A 17,289-nucleotide genomic window follows, 5' to 3' on the forward strand; every position below is an offset into this window, starting at 1 on the left:
GTAACGCAGCTCTCCGAAATGCTGGCCGGACGCTGCCGCCCCGGCTGCTCCCCGCTCCAGCCGGGCTGACCCAGCCACGCCGCAGCAGCCGGGCCCAGCTCTCTGCTCTGCAGCTCCCTAGACTGAGAATTCCAAACAGTGAGTTGAGACAAACAGCAACTACACCTTAAAATCTTAACAGGGCTCCTGAGAGACTGCTGTTGTGTGGCCAGGGACAAGGACACATCCCCAGACCGGGCTCGTGGTCTTAGGGTGAGGGACAGCAAGGAAGAAGACACTGACAATAACCATCACCTTTAGCTAATCTCTCCTTATCAGGTTGCACACAACAAGAATTGCTGGTCAAGCTCCCTCTGCCCTGCTGACATGTGGGACAACCCTTACACAGATGCTGAAGTGGGATGTGTAGCCCAAAGCTAGAGCCCAGTGCTGCAGGGCTCAAAAGAAGCAGCCAAGGGCTTTGAGAAGAGCTCAATGAGCTCACACCAACTCTCAGACCAGGCAAATATTTGGGCAGGGGAGCATAAGCCTCCTCTGGTCTCCTTCCACCTCCCTCCAGGTCACAGAAGGGAAGGCAGCCAGGCCCTGCTGGGTGCTGTCCCTCAGGAACCTTCTTCAGGCTAAACACTGACCCAAATCAATCAGCTGGCCAAGCCAACCCCTTCTTACTGCACCCTTCTCATACAGAACAGCCCCTGGAGAAAAGTCCATCTGAAACAGGACTATGACATGACCTATTCTGCTCTGCCTTGGTGTGCTGTCCTGCAGGCTTTGCTGCCCCACGAATCGCAGCATGGGGCTCTATCCATGGCTGAAACACCAGCATGGTGCTCTGCACCCAAGGGGCTGCAGCCCTTGGGCCACCACAGCATCAAACTGTGTGGGAAGAAAAGCGATGCAGAGAGGGCTCAGACAGCACAGACTGAGCTGCAGTTCCTGTGTGCCTTGCCCAAGCTCTGGTCTGTGTGACAATTTATGCTTTAAAAAAAAAAAAAAATTATATAAATTTTTACAAGCATACCTGAAAATAAGCAACTCTGAAGCTGTGAGTTTACAGAGAAGAATTCACTTGCCTGTAGGACTGTCAACCTCACGTAGTTCACATCTGATAAACGCTCTGTGTGCAAAACGGCTTGAGCCCAAGCTATTTAAAAACTGCTGGATTTAGGAACTTGGTCCACATAACTAAGCTGAGGGTGGTAAAATATCATTCATAGCCATATATTCCATCTCCAACATGTCAGAGAAAGCTTTTTCCTTCCATGGCAATGATCCCTGAGGATACTTAAAAACCTTTTGTGAAAACATTAACTCTACTGAGGGCCATTTTATAAATTACAAAAACTGCACAAAATGCCTGAAATGGTTACAGGGTACAGAGAAATCAAAACTTCCTGGCTGTACAAAAGGCAGAACAGTCATCCTTGAGCTACACTTCCAACACCAGAATTTGCAACCATATGAAACCCATTTCCAAGAGATCTAACACGTTGAACCTCTTCCCTTGCCAGAATCACTGCACAGTCTGACGACACAGAAATGCCTGCTATGAGGAAATGTTTCCATCAAGCTACATGTAAAGGTTAAAAGAAAGTTTGTACCTGAGCCCTGTTTGAAGGAAATGTGAAACGAAACCTGTCCTCCATGATACCCAAGCTAAACTTCTTCAAAGACATTAGCTCTATCAACAACAAACCCATGCAAAACTTTGAGTGACACCTGATACCTGCCATGGCACAGCATCTTTGTTTTACAAACCCATCCTTGTCATGAGATAATTTTGTCTTCTCTGTCTGGTGCTACCATCACATCTAATGAAGCAAAGGGAGTATTACTCCATTTTTAGCATCATGTGGATTAAACAAAGCCTCCTTAGCAAGGAGGCTCCCCTTGCTGAATTTGCCCTCTGAGCAAAACCACAGTTCAATTGTGAGATGCCCATCTATTGCCAGATACCAATTTGTAAGTCATCAGCTTGAGGTGGAGAATGGAATAAAAAAAATCAATCTGAGAGCCTTTATGTGCACAAAGCTCTTATTTGCTGTGATGTTCAAATAGACTCTGCCAAGACCTGCCCTTCTATTTTAATGTTGCCCTGGCATGCCTGGGCTTAAGGCTCTGACCTATGACTCAACTCCTTGAGTAATAATGACATTTTTGCCAAGGAATGGAAATATCTGGTCTGTAGCAATAACTATGAAATTCACCAATAATTTTATATACCTATTTGATGAAAAAAAATTCCATCAAAGCTTAAAAGAACCTCCCCCTCCAAAATACAGCCTGGCAGCGAACAAGGACTGTGCCATGGAAACCCACCTTGTGCCTGCCACCCCACCAACCTGCTGGTATGTGAGCATGGAGATGCAGCCATTCCTGCCTGCATCCAGTCCCAGTAACGTGCTGGGAACCTGTGACAAGACACATGGGCTTCCAGCTTATGTGCCAAGAGCTCCTGAAAGATGCTGCTGGGGAAGATGGTCACATCTTAATGAGCTTATCTGCTAACATTTAGTTTGGCCCCTCTTTTGCTGCATTTCCTGTATCATGAACATATATATGTATAAATTTGTATTTTTCCCTCTTTCAAAGCCTCTCTCCCCATTATCCATGATAATGTGGAGAGTTAGAGAGCTTTTTCTTTTTAAAGCGATTATGATTACGTGCAACCTTTGCTCCCGAGTCATTCACACAAAAGCACAGACAAAGCCCCCTGCTGTGAGGTGACAGCTCTGTCTGGCTCTGCAGGGCTTTGGTATTCATAGCTCCACGAGGTCATCGCTGGAAAAAACCTTGACAGTGATGCGACCTGGCACCTCGGCTGCTTCTCGGCTGCCTCTCCCTCGGAGCTGCAGAGTCTGCTGTTCTCTGGGGTCACTGGGGGAAGCTGCCAGCACTGCCTGTCCGAGGAACTGGTCACACAGGATGTTGCTGTTCCAGACCTAGAGACAAGGGAAGAGAAATAAACCTTGCTGAAGCAATGCTTCTCTCACACCCCACCTGAAAGGGCTGTGCTAGGGGAGAGTCACCCCCTCCCACCCCAACCCCTTGAAAAAGCAGCGAGGAGGGGGTGTACATGTGAATTTAGATACTTGTCTAGAGAGTGTGGGGGTGATTCTGGATTTGCATGCTCATTTATATACACTATACAAATAAGGAGCTAAATGCAGCTTTTTGCTTTCCAGGTCACAGCCTGCCTAGAAGAGGAATAAAAATTACCTGTTTGAGCTTATTGGCAGTAAAAATCTACATGCAATCAGCCTGTCTGTGCCATTCTGCCTGATTGTGCTCACCTCTGCACTGTCTTCAGTGCTTCTCCTCTGATTGTGTTAGAAGCAGGTCCACACAGCTCAAGCAAGGGACAGCAGTGGTTTTGGAGTCCTTGTCCAAGTCCTTTGTCACTACATAGCATGAGCTTGGGTGTACAGCAAGTAGCAACCAAAAGGGTTTTGCTGCAAATCTCACATGCCAGTCTTCAGTCTGTGAAGTCCATTAGTATCTAACTTTGAGTTACCCTGGAAAAGCTGAAGTGTTTGAGCTGCATGGTGTAGAGAGATAGCATGAGGTGCCATCTGTAAATCAAAGCTTTACTAAGGATCAGAGAATTCTGCAGGTGCCAAGAACCCAAACCATGTGCCATCAGCTCTGATAACTGTTCCCTCATAACTACAGTGTGTGGTTTGGGGAATAACAGTGTATCATCATGCTACTAGTTACAGTATTTGTAGAATATAGCCATTAGTTCAGAGGAGTAAAGGAGGACTATGCACCAGTACTGCATTAGGCTGTGAACACTCAGAAAAGTATCCCTCCTTGCAACACAGTGCTATAAAGCTATTTTAATTTCTGGCACTTATGTGCCACTGTTAATTGATTTGCAGATTTCTTGCAAGATGTCCCTACACTGATGAAGGAGACATAGTCCCTAGTATTTGTCTAACACTAGAAACTGTGTGTATCACACTGAAATGCCATTCCACTCTCCCAAAGTTTTCCTGGACTGCCTCATCTAATACCAAGCTTTGTGTTTCTTAGTGCTGAGGTAAACAGGGGGATCTCATTCTCACAGGACAAGAATTCAAGGTCAAAACATTCTTAATAGTAGCCCCAGGTCTGGTTTTATTTCAGACTGACTCTGGACTACACTAGATTTTCCTTTGTCTCTGTTTTGTCAGGTACCAAATGAGGCAAAAGGTAATTCCATAAATATCTTCAAAGGATTGGAATGAAACATACCTTCTATTCCCTAAGTGTCATCAGTTGCTGTTTTATGGAAAAGCCCTAGACTAGAGAAACAGTAGAGCAGCTGAACAGCTCCAGGCACAGCCCAGTGAGAGAAGCAGAGGTTCTCATGCTTCTATCCTGGTTATGAGTCATGAAGGAACCGTTAGCACACATCAAGCCCAGTGATGCTGTTGTATTCCCACACCCACCTTCAGCAGCCCACCCTGCATGGCTGATCTCACCTGGATAATGATAGGACTGTTGATGTTCTTCCTGTAGAAAATCACTTGGGTGTTGAAGATGGCACTGGTCGTATCATGTTGCACAGAGGAACGCACCTTCTGGTTCTCACACTTGATAAGCACAAAGGGATCTGCTCCTAAAACAATCAGCAGCACAGCTCTTAGGACACAAAATGGCAGCTGAGACCTGCACAGAAACACAGCAGGAGCAACCCCCTCCTGTGCCTGGCAGCACCACCACAGCTGAGCACAGGAACAGAGCACCAGAGCCCCTGACATCCCCTGCTAGCTGCCCATCACTGCAGAGGTGAAAAAGCTCCTCTAACCACTGGGTGCTCAGAGCTGAAAATCAAGCACCATTTGCTGTGAAACCACTTCAGCTCCTAGACTGGGACTGTTACCTTTCCACATTCCCCTCCTGTGCATCCCCCCAGCTCATCTAGGAGATAGTCTTCAAGGTGAAACTCTGCCTGACACTGCTCTAGATGTAAGCACCAAACACGTAACATTTTAACTCTGCTGTAAATGTTAATGTTTTATTTCCATTGCAACAGGGAGCAAGAACCCATTTGGAAACACTTGTCTTTATCCTCAAATAGAATGGGCCATTCCATTTTCTAATTAACTTTAATTAAATGCAGACACTACCCATATTTTTGTATTTCAGCACAACTATTTCTGTCTATTCCTATTGTTAATGACAGGATATCTGTTTTTCCACACCTTGCTACTTTTTAGATATGGGTTTTAAATAAGCCCACTGAATGTGGGTACACTTACACCATGTAAGTTAGACTTGTGATTATTTCTTACATACTATTTCATCACCGTCTACTTGAAAATACCACATTGGAATGACAGCCAAAATGCAGCACAATTTTAAGGCAGCTTTTGTTTTTTAAACAATTCATACTCAGGATGATATTCCTCAAACACATCAGTCATTTGACGGAATGGATACCAACATCTCACACAAACAAACCATGTAACAGCTACATCCAAAACAGAAGGAGCTACTTCCACTTATGAGAAAGAAACAATTTTCCATATGCTGCACTGTGACGACACCTGGCCAGACACGTGATAGGCCTGTTACCCTGACAACCTCTCACACTTCCCATAGCAGGTAGCAATATATTGGCTTTTCTGATGGGCAATTACTTTCTGTGTCACTGAATGTGTGGACTTAGGTCTGGGGCATGGGGCAGCACCACAGTGTGCAATCAGTGATGAAAAACCTTGTCCCTTTGCAAAGAGACTTGGAAAATGGATCTGAATAAAATCGGGTCTTGCATGAAATGGTATCAACTACCTTGGCCATAGGCGAAGAGCAAAGCAACATCTGATCATTTACAGTAATTAAGAGATAAAGGGCATAAGAAGGGGCAGGGAAGGGACAGAGAGCTTAAAAAGGTAACAGGCGCTTCTGCTGGACTAGGGGCTTGCTAAAAGAAAGGGGAAGGAAAGCTGACATTTGGGAGAAAAAGGTTTGAATTCTCAGAAAGGGCTAGGAGAAAAGGGGGAGGTAGAAGAGGAACATGGAAGGTACCTGCACAACACAACCTCATGATGGCATTGCTGAACGGTCAGTTGTATCAGAAGGACTGGCAACAATTCCAGAATAGAAGAAAGAAATGGGAGAGCTGCATATGTGGAGTAAGACGAGGGATGTTCTCAGCTACAGCTGATTTATTTACAGTACAAAGAAATGCAGAAAGGGCTACTATTGTGGAAAAGCACCATTCCAATGTCTGCCATGAGCTGGGAGTGAAAACAACTTGAGCTGCTAGTCTGGCAGCTGCTCTGGCAGTGGAAGCAAGACTGGGCTCAGCTCTCAGGCACACATGACTCAGCTGTGCCTTGAAAACCATGTTGTGCATAAACAGCTGTTTCATCTCAGTCCTGTGGGCATGCAGATGTATTGACAAGTTGTACAAAAAGAACAGAACAAAGGAAAAAGTTGAAATCTGTAAAAGCCAGCAGCACTTGAACAGTAATGTCATTTCTAAGGCTTACGGAAATCTATGCACAGTGAGCTCTTGGGAACGGATAGTGACAGATAGTACTGAGAGCAAGTTTAAAACAGACTTGGGAATGAGAGACAGAAAATCTCCAAGCGCATAGTGCTCCCTCATGTTCTTGCTAACCTGTCACTGTGCTTGGCACACAGATCGTTGGATCAACTTCAGAACAAGCTAATTCAGAGAGGCACTTCCAAGAGAAGCAGCCTGTATGCATTCAGAATTGAGTGTGGGCAGCTAGATTCATCCACTCTTCTTGGCAACAGCAAACCATCCCTTATTTTTTCCAGACAGGACAATGGACAAGAGACAGCAGCAAGGAGGAGCTTTCCAATAAACATTTAAAATAGAGATTAAACAACATCTTTCTGGCAGGGAGCAGGGTTCTGATGACAACCAGCTTGTGACCCAGGCTGGGTATGCGCTTGCTGTGCAATCTTAATTATCTTCCAGTTTTGTTTAAATAGCTGCTCAGAAATTTAAGCTAAGCAAAACTCTCAGATGACAGTGATGGGCTTATGTGAAGAACAGTGCATTCAAGTCTAAAATCCCTCTGTCCTAGTTATATCAAAAAAGGTACCTCTGTTCAGGCTGCTTTTACTTTCCGGAACTGCATACCTAACTGTCAGAGTATAGAGACATCCTGATGTTTTCAGACAGGTTGTCAGAGAGATTAATGCCATGTCTCAGTTCTCAGAAGCTTCAGAATGAATCATAACCTGCTCCTTTATCATCAAGTTTGTCTTCTCTCTATGCTAAGGGATGATAATGACAAACCAGCCAGGTGGCTGGACAAGGCAGAATAATGACAGATGACAGAGACTGAGCATAAGAAAAGCAGCAGCTTGAGAGGTAAGATGCTTCGGATCAGGAGGTGAAGAAGTCAGAAAATCCTTACGAAACGCAGAAGGGCTAATCAGACACAGCAGCTCACACAGAAACAAGTTGCCAACTACCTTTGCACCAGAAAATGAGTAAACTTTGTATGAGGTCCTCTTATCAGCAGGCAAACACAATCATTTAATCTACCTATTTTCTACTTGAATAAACATATTGACTGTGCCTAACGTGAAAGGAAGCTTCTACTTGCTGCTCCCAATGGCAACTGCTGCCTGGCCTCTTCCCTCATTTCACAGTATTGATTAGGCAGGAGGCTGCTGTTGACTTCTAAATCTAGTTTACATCAGGAAATGCTCCAGGAACAGCAGGTAAGGCTGGTATTTTGGTAACTGCTCATGTGACTTCGAGATAAAAACTCACTTCTGAGGAAGCTGGTCTTGTTCAAAAGCCTGGCTGCTATTCCTCCTTGAGCTAGGGATGTGGACAGGTGTGGAACCAGAGAAGCCAGAGAGGAGATGAGAGATGACAAGGAGTCACAATCTTTTGTGGCAGCATTAGAAGCAATAATGGAATATGCGATATTTAGTGTCCCTGGACACATTACTTTCTAGTGTAAATAATCCATCCAGGCAGTGTGCTTCAAGGAATTTCTATATCCACTCTTTTAAACACGAAATGTGAGAAATATGTACCACATCCAGCTTTTTCTGTTACCAAAAATGGAGTATTAATCAGGAGCTTTGCCAAATTTCCCAGCAAGGTGCCCTTAGAAGGCAGAGACTAATAAAGAAAGATTCAAACAGATTTCACAGCAGAATTCAAGATAATGGGGAAACTACTTAAGTGAAGGAACTAGGCTCCCTGAATGGATGAGATTTGAAACTACAGTCTGAAAAGAGGCAAAGGCTTTTACTGAAAGCTATATGTTGATACAAAAAGAAAATATATCACTATTTTTTGTGAACTTTCATTCAAAGTCAAACAATAAGATTAATTTTGTTTCTCTGTTCAAATCCCCTTTTGTTTTGGATTAATTTGAAAATGGCACATTGTTTCACACAGGGAAATGGAAATACTTCAGATAAAACTGACAGTGATAGGCTGATTTTTTTCAGCTACTTGATTAATTCAGTACTAATTCACAAATACTATCACTTGACACAATTCTGCATTTTATTCAGCAGATTAAATAACTAAGCAGCAGTGTTGCTTAGGTTTAAACAAAAAAATTTATGAGTCCATTTTCTATAAACAGTTCAACTTGGCCACCTGTGGTAGTACTGGGTACTAAAGGTATTTGGGCTATGCTGTAGTTAGAAAATAAATTACACATTGGTTGTTAAGTCCAGTTTGTCTATTCCTGAGGGTCTGTGTCACAATGCACCAAATCCCAGAGTGCTCTTGGAGCACAAGCCTGGGCTTTGGCAGCTGCTGGGAATTGTTTTTAATGATCTTGTCAAGACTGTAATTATGCTAAAGATTGTGAAATGCTAAGGGTGGAGAATTGGCTTTTATTACATTACTGCAGGGAATGTTAAAGAAAAATGTTTAAGGAATTTTAAAAGCCAAAGAAAAACACCCTTAAAAATGAAAATGTCCTTCATGGGGCAAGAACAAGAACATCCTGGCTCCTTTCAGTGCACTGCTCTGCTATTCTAGTCATGTACAGTCCCTCCAGTCACCATCAATCCTGTCTTGCTGAGAACACTGAGACGTATCTCCTGCTTGACCGAGATGTTTGTGGCTTCTGTTTTTCAAGAAAAGTACCAAGAAACATGCAATTAATCAATTTTCTACATCACTTCCCTTCAGTCCATTGAAGAGACAAGCAGACTTAGCAGAAAGTGTCTTTCACAGAGAAAAGTACCTTCAGTCACCACTCAGTGGGTGCCAGGAACAACTCTGAAAAGGGGACTGAAATACAACTGTAGGCAGCTGGTGGGAGAAAATGTACAGCTGTGTTGTGAGACTGAAGATGAACTGTACTACAGGTCTAAGACTACTGACTTCTGTACCATGAGAAATTAATGCAACTGAGCTCCACATCTTAAACTGAAGAGGGCTAAAGAGATACCTGGAGTACACACAGCAAATGTTTCAGGAACCCTTTTACTTTCCTGTTCCAATTTCACTTTAGTATCATTGCTCCTTTGCTTCTTCCCTACCAACCACTCAGTGCTGTGTGGGTCTACCTTTTCCTACACCGGTCTTAAAAAACGAAAGCTGACAGACAGAGAAGAGTGGAAAATGAGGAAGCAAATGACAACTGGACAAGTCTCCTGATTAACTGTCAACATCAGGTGCCACAAAGACGGTGCCACAAAGACATTTTACTATCCTTCAGAACACTTCCTTTAATGTGTAGCTACACAGTCCTGTTCAAGTAATTTAACCTCTTCCTGTCCTAGTTTATCCAGATGAAAATGCTTGTTTGAAAACCATCACTTCCTCCCTGAAGTGCTATTAAGCTTCTGGTAATGAGTAACTAAGTGCTCTGAAGACAACGAATGACATTGCTGAGGTAAGTCAGCACTATATGACCCCGGATATTCTCCATCTCGAAAACACACAATCCTAAGAGGTGAATTTTTTACTAATCCCCACAAAAAGCTTCTCAGGAGGGTCTGGCTGCCCATCTGGACCAGTATAGATGAAACATTACTCTTGCTGGTTTACATCATCTTATTCATCTGATCTCTCCCTTGGACATCTTACAACGTGTTGAAAAAAATCCCATAAATCTTCAGTTTGTTAGGATAATTTCTGCCTGCTTACATATCAACTCAGATCATTTTAGAGGAGTGAAGAAGCCCCTTCCAGTCATCCGGGCTGGCTTTACACTTACCACCTGATCTGTCTTGCTTCTGTAAGCCCACTGCAGAATGAATTTTGATTTGGGTGACTCTGCGTGGATAGCCACAAAGAAGACTCCAACATGTCAATTTGGGCTTATCTGCCTTCAGCTCCCTGAAAAATCATGGGAAACGCAGTTGAACCAATGAATGTCAAGCAAACAATTAATGGTTGTGGAAATTAGGCATTTTCAGAACATGAGATTTGTACTCTTTCATTATCTATCACATTTGAAGTTTGTGGTACAAAAATGACAGACTTTTCATCTTTCACATGGCAGCAGAAGTGGTGGAAAAAAACCCATTTTAAATCACAGAAAATAGTATCAAAGCAAGAAAATAATTCAGTGAGCCTGATTTCATGAAACACTAATTCTGCCCTTGCAGGCCACTGGTTTCAAAGTGGATGAGGCTCTGAGCAGCTGTTCTAGTGGAAGGTGTCCCTGCCCATGCAGGGGAGCTGGAACTCAACCATCTTTAAGGTCCCTTCCAACTCAAAAAATTCTGTGATTCTGTGATATGAGCGAGCAAATCTGGGATATTTGGGAGCAACCAGGCAACAATTTCCAAGGATGTGCAGCCAGTGTAGGCAGGGGAAGATCTCATCTCACTGTGACTGTAACCTACCTGAGTTTTGATGGCACATCTGTGAAGAGTCTCAGGATGAACTTTGTAGTGACACCAGGACGATACGTAGTTGGGATAAGGACATAGCGGCCTTGCTTAAGGATCCTCTTCAAGAAGACAGTGCGTGTGTTGATGTAGGGAGACGTGGCCACTCTCTCCTGCACAGTGAGCTTGTGTAGTCGATAGCCTCTGTTATCCTCCACCTACAGCCACAGAGCAGTACAGGGATTAGCGAGAGGAAGGATATCAGAGCTAACAGGCAGGATTTCCCTGCGCATCACCCAGCCTTTCACAGGCAGAAAAGACAATGTGCAATAAAGACTAACAGTCTGGCAAATGGTTTTTCAGCCACTGAAACTGTGGCAGAGAGAGTCCTGATGAGCAATCCACTGCTCCAAAAGCTAGCCCACATACCAAGCAGTGCTGTTCTGCACTTCAGGAACTGATATGTGTCACAGCACAGTTAGACCATAAACCTATTTCTTAAGCAGCTCCTGGGGGCAAAGATCACCCTACATTATTTTCTGGTAGTTATCTTTTGTCTTCAGATAATTTAGGTCTTGATCTTCCAAAGGCTTTTAGCCATCATAATGAGCCTGGTGGGTTAGAACACTTCTGAAACAGAAAAATTGTTGAACAGGAATAAAGACAAAGCACTGATACTTTTCTGAAGGTGTGATTCTGTTTTCCAAGCCTTTCCACATTAGTTACACAGGCATGAACAAGGCAAGGTAAATTATGCTACTTTCTGTAATGGTATTTTTAAATATATGTGGTTAACAGGTGTTTGTCAAATGAACAGATGTGATGCAGATGTCAGCAGCTCTAACTGTTAGAAACTGACTCTTCAGGCTAAGTGTAGTCCCACTAGTGATAGCATCAAATAAGAGAATTCTGATCTTCAATGAAAAAGCAGAGACATAGATGTTCCTCTTGCTTTCCTCCTTTCAGTTCATATGTTTTCATTTTACTCAATTTTCCCTGGAAGCGCAATTAAAATATTGTTTGGGATCGCTCTGGTTCCTTTTCACATATGCTTATTTCCTACCTACTACTCCAGCTTTTAAAAACACTCTTGATTCTTTTTTGTAAGTGACAAAAGAAGAACTGCAGACTTCCCAAACACATTCACTTGGCTGTAGTTGCCAATGAAACAGAGGCAGGAGTCCCCAGTGAGAAGGAGTAACAAACTTCCATGTTACAAGCATCAGTTTCCTTCCTTCCTTTCCTCCCTTCTTCCCTCCCTCCCTCCCTCCCTCCCTTCCTTCCTTCCTAAGCTTGAGGTGGGAAACGCACTTCAAATTCTTTTGCAATAGGGAAAAATTACTTATGTTCCTTTAGTTCAACCTTACTACCCTCACGATGAATAGTTTCTTACTGATATCTACACTAGTTATATTCCTTCCTTGCTTACCTCCATTCCTCCCTCCCTCCCTCCCTCCCTTCCTTCCTTCCTAAGCTTGAGGTGGGAAACGCACTTCAAATTCTTTTGCAATAGGGAAAAATTACTTATGTTCCTTTAGTTCAAATAGAGTTTGAACTGAACTAAACTCTAGTACAAATAGTCTGTGTAACACATGCACACCTCGTGTTGAGCAGAGAGCCAGACCCCACCTTGATAATCGTGCCTCCCTCTGCCCAAGATCTCACTGCCAGGCTGGAGCAGGACTGCTGAGCAAACTCTGGACCAGGGCTGCAGATGGCTGCCTACCTTCAATATTTCAAAGCCTATTGGGATGCTGTCTCCTTTCCCTTCCTTCTTGTATTTGCGGCGATCCTCCTGTTGTAACGAGACCAACACTTTGTCCTCTGTCTTCTTCACATCAAAGATGTACTAATACAAGGGAGAAGAGGGTAAGCTGTTAGAAATGTCTTAGGATACTGAAGATAAAGCCATCACCAAGGAAATATGTGCACACAAAGGAGGCAAATCAAAATACATTTGGCAGTAGGAGGAGAGTGCTTCATGTAGCAGTCATTCCCAGCAATTTACAGCTGAAAATTAATGCTATAGTAAGGATCATTAAACCAAAAATATCAGAGACACTGAAACAGATAATTCACATAATTCACAGCATGAAAAATAATTAAAAAGTAACTATTGAGGCAGCAGAAGAGAACACCTCTGAGCAAAAGACAAATTATTAAGTTTTATATATATGTAAATCAGGAATGAGATTTAAAAAATTAGCCAATATACTCCAGATGGGGTCTTTGATAATCTTTGATTCTTGTTTCAACTTGAATATCTCAAGGGCCTGTAAACTTCAAGTATCTTTATATAGGATCTGTAAAAGAAGGAATCTTAGTTAAAAAAACCCAAGTCTCAACTTTGTTTTGCACCTACAATTTCTATTTAATATAGAATGACAGGATTGCTAATTTTGGGCTTTCTCCATTTTCCTGAAAGTCTTAGGAATACCCAGTGAAATGGGTCAAGAAGGACCCTGCATCTTTAACATGCAAACCTTTTATCCAAACTGTCTAAACTTGAATTAACTTGGGTTTAAGACCAATTAAAGGAAATAATTTAAAATTAAGGCAGTAGTTCTCATCTCGATAAATCAGACTTGAATTGCTTACATTATTAAGTATCACTGCCAGACCAGCTCATAAGCATGTACTCCTTCAGTAGACAAAAAGTCAGACAGCTATTTATTTTTATACGACAAAGAATTAAACACTCAAATTTATTCACTATTAGAGACTACTTTAAATTTTGTCTTCCACATACAGAAGGCAAATCTGAGTCGTCAGAACCAGCGAGGAGGAAGAGCACACTAGTTTACACAGATGCTGTATTCTTCCATTATCTAAGACCTTTAAATATGAAGCAAACAAATAAAAGCATAAACCAGCAGAGCACAGCTGGGTACTATGTGCAACACACGTTCTGATTTCAGTTGAAATCCTCTAACAGTGTGGAGAGGAATATCATCAGTGGTTCAGTTCCCCCCTCCCTGCTTCTCCAAGAGCTGCTAAAAAGCAAATTGTCATTAAGCTTTGCTCTGAGGTAGATACTGAGATTGCCTTGGTTACTGGTGTGGAACAATCCTCTGTACTGACTGCAGAATAAGGCTCCATCCATTTCTCATTCCTGACTGTCACTATCTCAGGCAGTGTCACACCCACATGGAGGGAACACTAACCTCTAGCAGGGATGGCTGAAGCACAGCAGTACTGGAAAGAAAATCAATACTTTCCCAAGCCTCTGGGCTTTATTAATTGTTCACAGTATTTACAGTCCAGATTGGCCTCCTACAGAACTAGTGCTTGCTGTTCTGGGCTGACTGGATTTGGTACAAATTCATACTCTTTCTTGCATACTATAGAAACATCGCAGCAGAGAAAGCACAGGATCCTGAAGAGAGTCCTAGGGCTTGTAAAGAGCCTCTGTAGGGAGAATCTAAAAAGCAAGGTATAAACATGTAGCAGCACCTAGTAAGGCACATTTTAATTATTGTCCCTGTTGAACCATTTGCAGTGTTTCCTTGTCAGATAACCTGGAGCATTCCAGGCCAAACTCAGGTGTGAAAGGTCCTGAAGTGTCACAATCCCTCTCTGTACAGAAACTTCACAGGAGGCCTTAGTGTCAGGCATTTCACTCAGGGAGAAAAGACAGATTATCTCTAGACTGTGGCAGTATTTGTCACAGTTATTTAGAATGGCCTTAAGCTAACATAAATGTGTTCCAGCACTGCTATTAGGAGCCTTTTAATCAAGTAGCCTAGAAATAAAACTGGATAAGAAGAACTTCCATTACACCAGGCACAGTGCTCAACTGCAACACGAATATTTTGTTCTCTGTGGCAGGCGAACAGTAGGTGCCCAGATCTCATCAACACTAATGGTAGTTTTATGCCTGAATATGCATGGACTGGGAGGAAAACATACAGCTCCAAGGGCACTAAAGTGAGAAATGGACTAAGAATGGATTAACAGATAACTTGAATACCTGGAAAGTCACCAGGTAGGATGAGACAAGGAAAATTCTGTAGTGATTATGAGAAGAGACTAGATACTTCCAGAACATTCGATAATGCAAAGGAATACTAACTAAATACAGTGGATCAAATCCTCAGGCTGTTTAAGGGTGTTAAGTAAATGGAGTTCTGTCAGTAGAAAATGAGACTTTCTGCCTTTCTACAACTGGGAAACTGAAAGAAGTCAAGGCAGGACTTCACTAATCCTGGTCTGCCTGACTCATCTGCCCCAAGCATGATCAGTCCTAAACAAATACCTAAATTTTTCTGAGAGATTTCACAGAAATCACTGAAACATGCAGTGAACCAGCAATGAGATGCCTATCAAGTAGTCACTTCCAACTCCTAAATACTTTGGATACTTCAGAAGCCCTATCTAAAGTGGATACATTTCAACACACAAAAGGTATTCCCACCTGGGGATTCTGAAGAAAGGTCTCTTTGTTATCAAAGCACCCACCACAGCGATTTAGCAGGGGCTCTGAATTCTTTGCCCAAGCCCCATGCATCATTTTCTTCTCCCAGGTCTTGTGGATGCTGAAGTAGGAAGTATTCACAATCCGGCAGATGTCCACATCAGTGAAATTCTTACACCAGTCCTCAAACGTCATCCTATTCCATGGGACACCAGGAAAGTCATGGTTTACTTAAAAATAAACAGTGATACTCATGTGAACAGCCAAAATAACACACCAAAATTTCCAGCAATTTAAAAGGAGACATTGCTCAGCTGTCCAGAGAACAGACTGATTCACTGGAAAGCTCTGCATGTGGAAATACTTGTGGAAACCACAATCACACCATCTTAGAACTTAATGTAGAGAATTTCCACCTCGGTGTGCTTGGTCAGGTCTGGAAATGCTCAGTTGCAGCACCTAAGCCTCAAGGATAGGTTGTAGTACCAGGCTGGATTTGATAACATATTTTGCAAAGGCAAAAGAGACTGCCTGCAACCAAAGCACCATCCACTCCTCATGATTACAATCCTTATTGTTTACAGCTGTCTCTGAGCCTTGTTCAAAGTTCTGTACCTTTCATAGCTTTTATTTAGCACCATCTCAATGCCCTAAACTGTGCTGGCTAAAGTGACAGACTGGATTGCAGAGTAGTTAAAAAAAATCACCTCCTCTAACAGCTTAGCACCTCTGAAATACCATCATGTCCTGGCTTATTAATGGCCCAGAACCAAACCCCACAGCTGGCCTCCAGTCACCACTTCTGACAAAGCCAAGCAAACAGAAGACTTGTCATACTTAGCCCTACAAGCACACTTGGTGCAACACTGATGATCTACTGAAGAAGTTGATGGACTTCCTTGGTGTGCTCTAAGCTCTAAGCAGAGGCTAATTTACCAGAATTCTAGAGAACACTTTTTGTGCCCATGCTGGAAAATACTGGTACATACCAAAATTCCTTGGTTGCAATTTAGATTGCAGATACCTTAGCTACAGTTGACCTAGAAATCCTAGAGATAAGTACAGCAGTCAGTGAACAGGATTGACAGTGTGTTCAGTATTTGACATTCTGTCATGTAAACCAGCACATGTGTTGTCTTGGATTCCAAATTAATGTCCTGAATATGGATAACAGATTTTGATGGTGTTTGAAACTTAAACTTACTAAGAGCTACTAATTTTGTTCTACTAGTTTTTAATTCAGTTTTTCTGTTTTTCTCTGTCATCCCTCAAGAGTTTCAAAAGAAACAGACCTTGTGCCAGGACTGGATAACCTTATCCATTTGGGGGAGTTGTTTTCAAAGCTGTTAAATGGCAGAATTAATGACAATTACTCAGTGTAACCTGTATCTCCAAGCTGTTCAAATGACTCCCACTCACCAGAACTCTCCATCATTCTCAAGAGTGAGTCCCAAGCTCTTACGTTCTGAATTGCTGACTTTGTTCCACTCCTCAGAACTAAAGGGGGAAAAAAAAAAGTGTGGGAGGGTGACAGAAATAAAAGGAAACCAAAGATTATTAATAACCTAAATTAAGTACACCTGGAAAAAAAACTGCAGTTAAAGTTCTCTCATGGTCTTGTTGTAAAGGCAGATTATATTCATGAAAAAGGTGTGGGGCTTACAGGAGGAGTTTTGAAACATCAATTGATTTGAAAGCTACTCAAAGAGAAAGAGATTAATGGGAAATTGGTATGACTAGAACAGAACTGTAGATCTGCTTTGTCACACCATCCCTTAGGACACTTAAACAGCTGGATTGAAAGGTCATGAGATTGACGAGATTCTTTAGGGCCCTTCTAAAGAAACCTGATTTTCCCCCTCAGAATCTTACTGAACACTTCACTTAGACCAAGGGGGTTCTCTTTGTCTTTCAATCTCCTTAAATAAAACAGGCCTGAGGGCTGAGATTTCCCCAGAGAGCCTTGGAGAAGAAAGAGCTGCAGCACAAGCCTAGTGTCCAGTTTCCAGTGAAGCACTACACACATAGACACTTCATTAGCATAAAACTTACATATGCTCTGCATTGTCCCCTGGAGACACCTG

The 17,289-nt window shown here is 42.6% G+C and overlaps 1 protein-coding gene across 1 annotated transcript in view; it reads right to left on the reverse strand.

Moving 5' to 3' along the window:
- Positions 1-2,626: 2,626 nt before the first annotated feature.
- Positions 2,627-17,289, reverse strand: part of CAPN6 (calpain 6) — a 38,652-nt gene continuing 23,989 nt past the window's right edge. The window contains exons 6-12 of the mRNA XM_009997148.1: positions 16,625-16,702; positions 15,206-15,401; positions 12,518-12,640; positions 10,807-11,009; positions 10,173-10,294; positions 4,467-4,603; positions 2,627-2,942 (exon numbers count right to left, since the gene is read on the reverse strand). Coding sequence (XP_009995450.1) covers positions 2,760-2,942; positions 4,467-4,603; positions 10,173-10,294; positions 10,807-11,009; positions 12,518-12,640; positions 15,206-15,401; positions 16,625-16,702 — 1,042 coding nt within the window. The 3' untranslated portion in view covers positions 2,627-2,759. The remainder of the gene's footprint in view (positions 2,943-4,466; positions 4,604-10,172; positions 10,295-10,806; positions 11,010-12,517; positions 12,641-15,205; positions 15,402-16,624; positions 16,703-17,289) is intronic.

This window comes from Chaetura pelagica, unplaced genomic scaffold (assembly GCF_000747805.2).
Source record: "Chaetura pelagica isolate M959 unplaced genomic scaffold, ChaPel_1.0 scaffold344, whole genome shotgun sequence".
Classification (NCBI taxonomy): Eukaryota; Metazoa; Chordata; class Aves; order Apodiformes; family Apodidae; genus Chaetura; species Chaetura pelagica.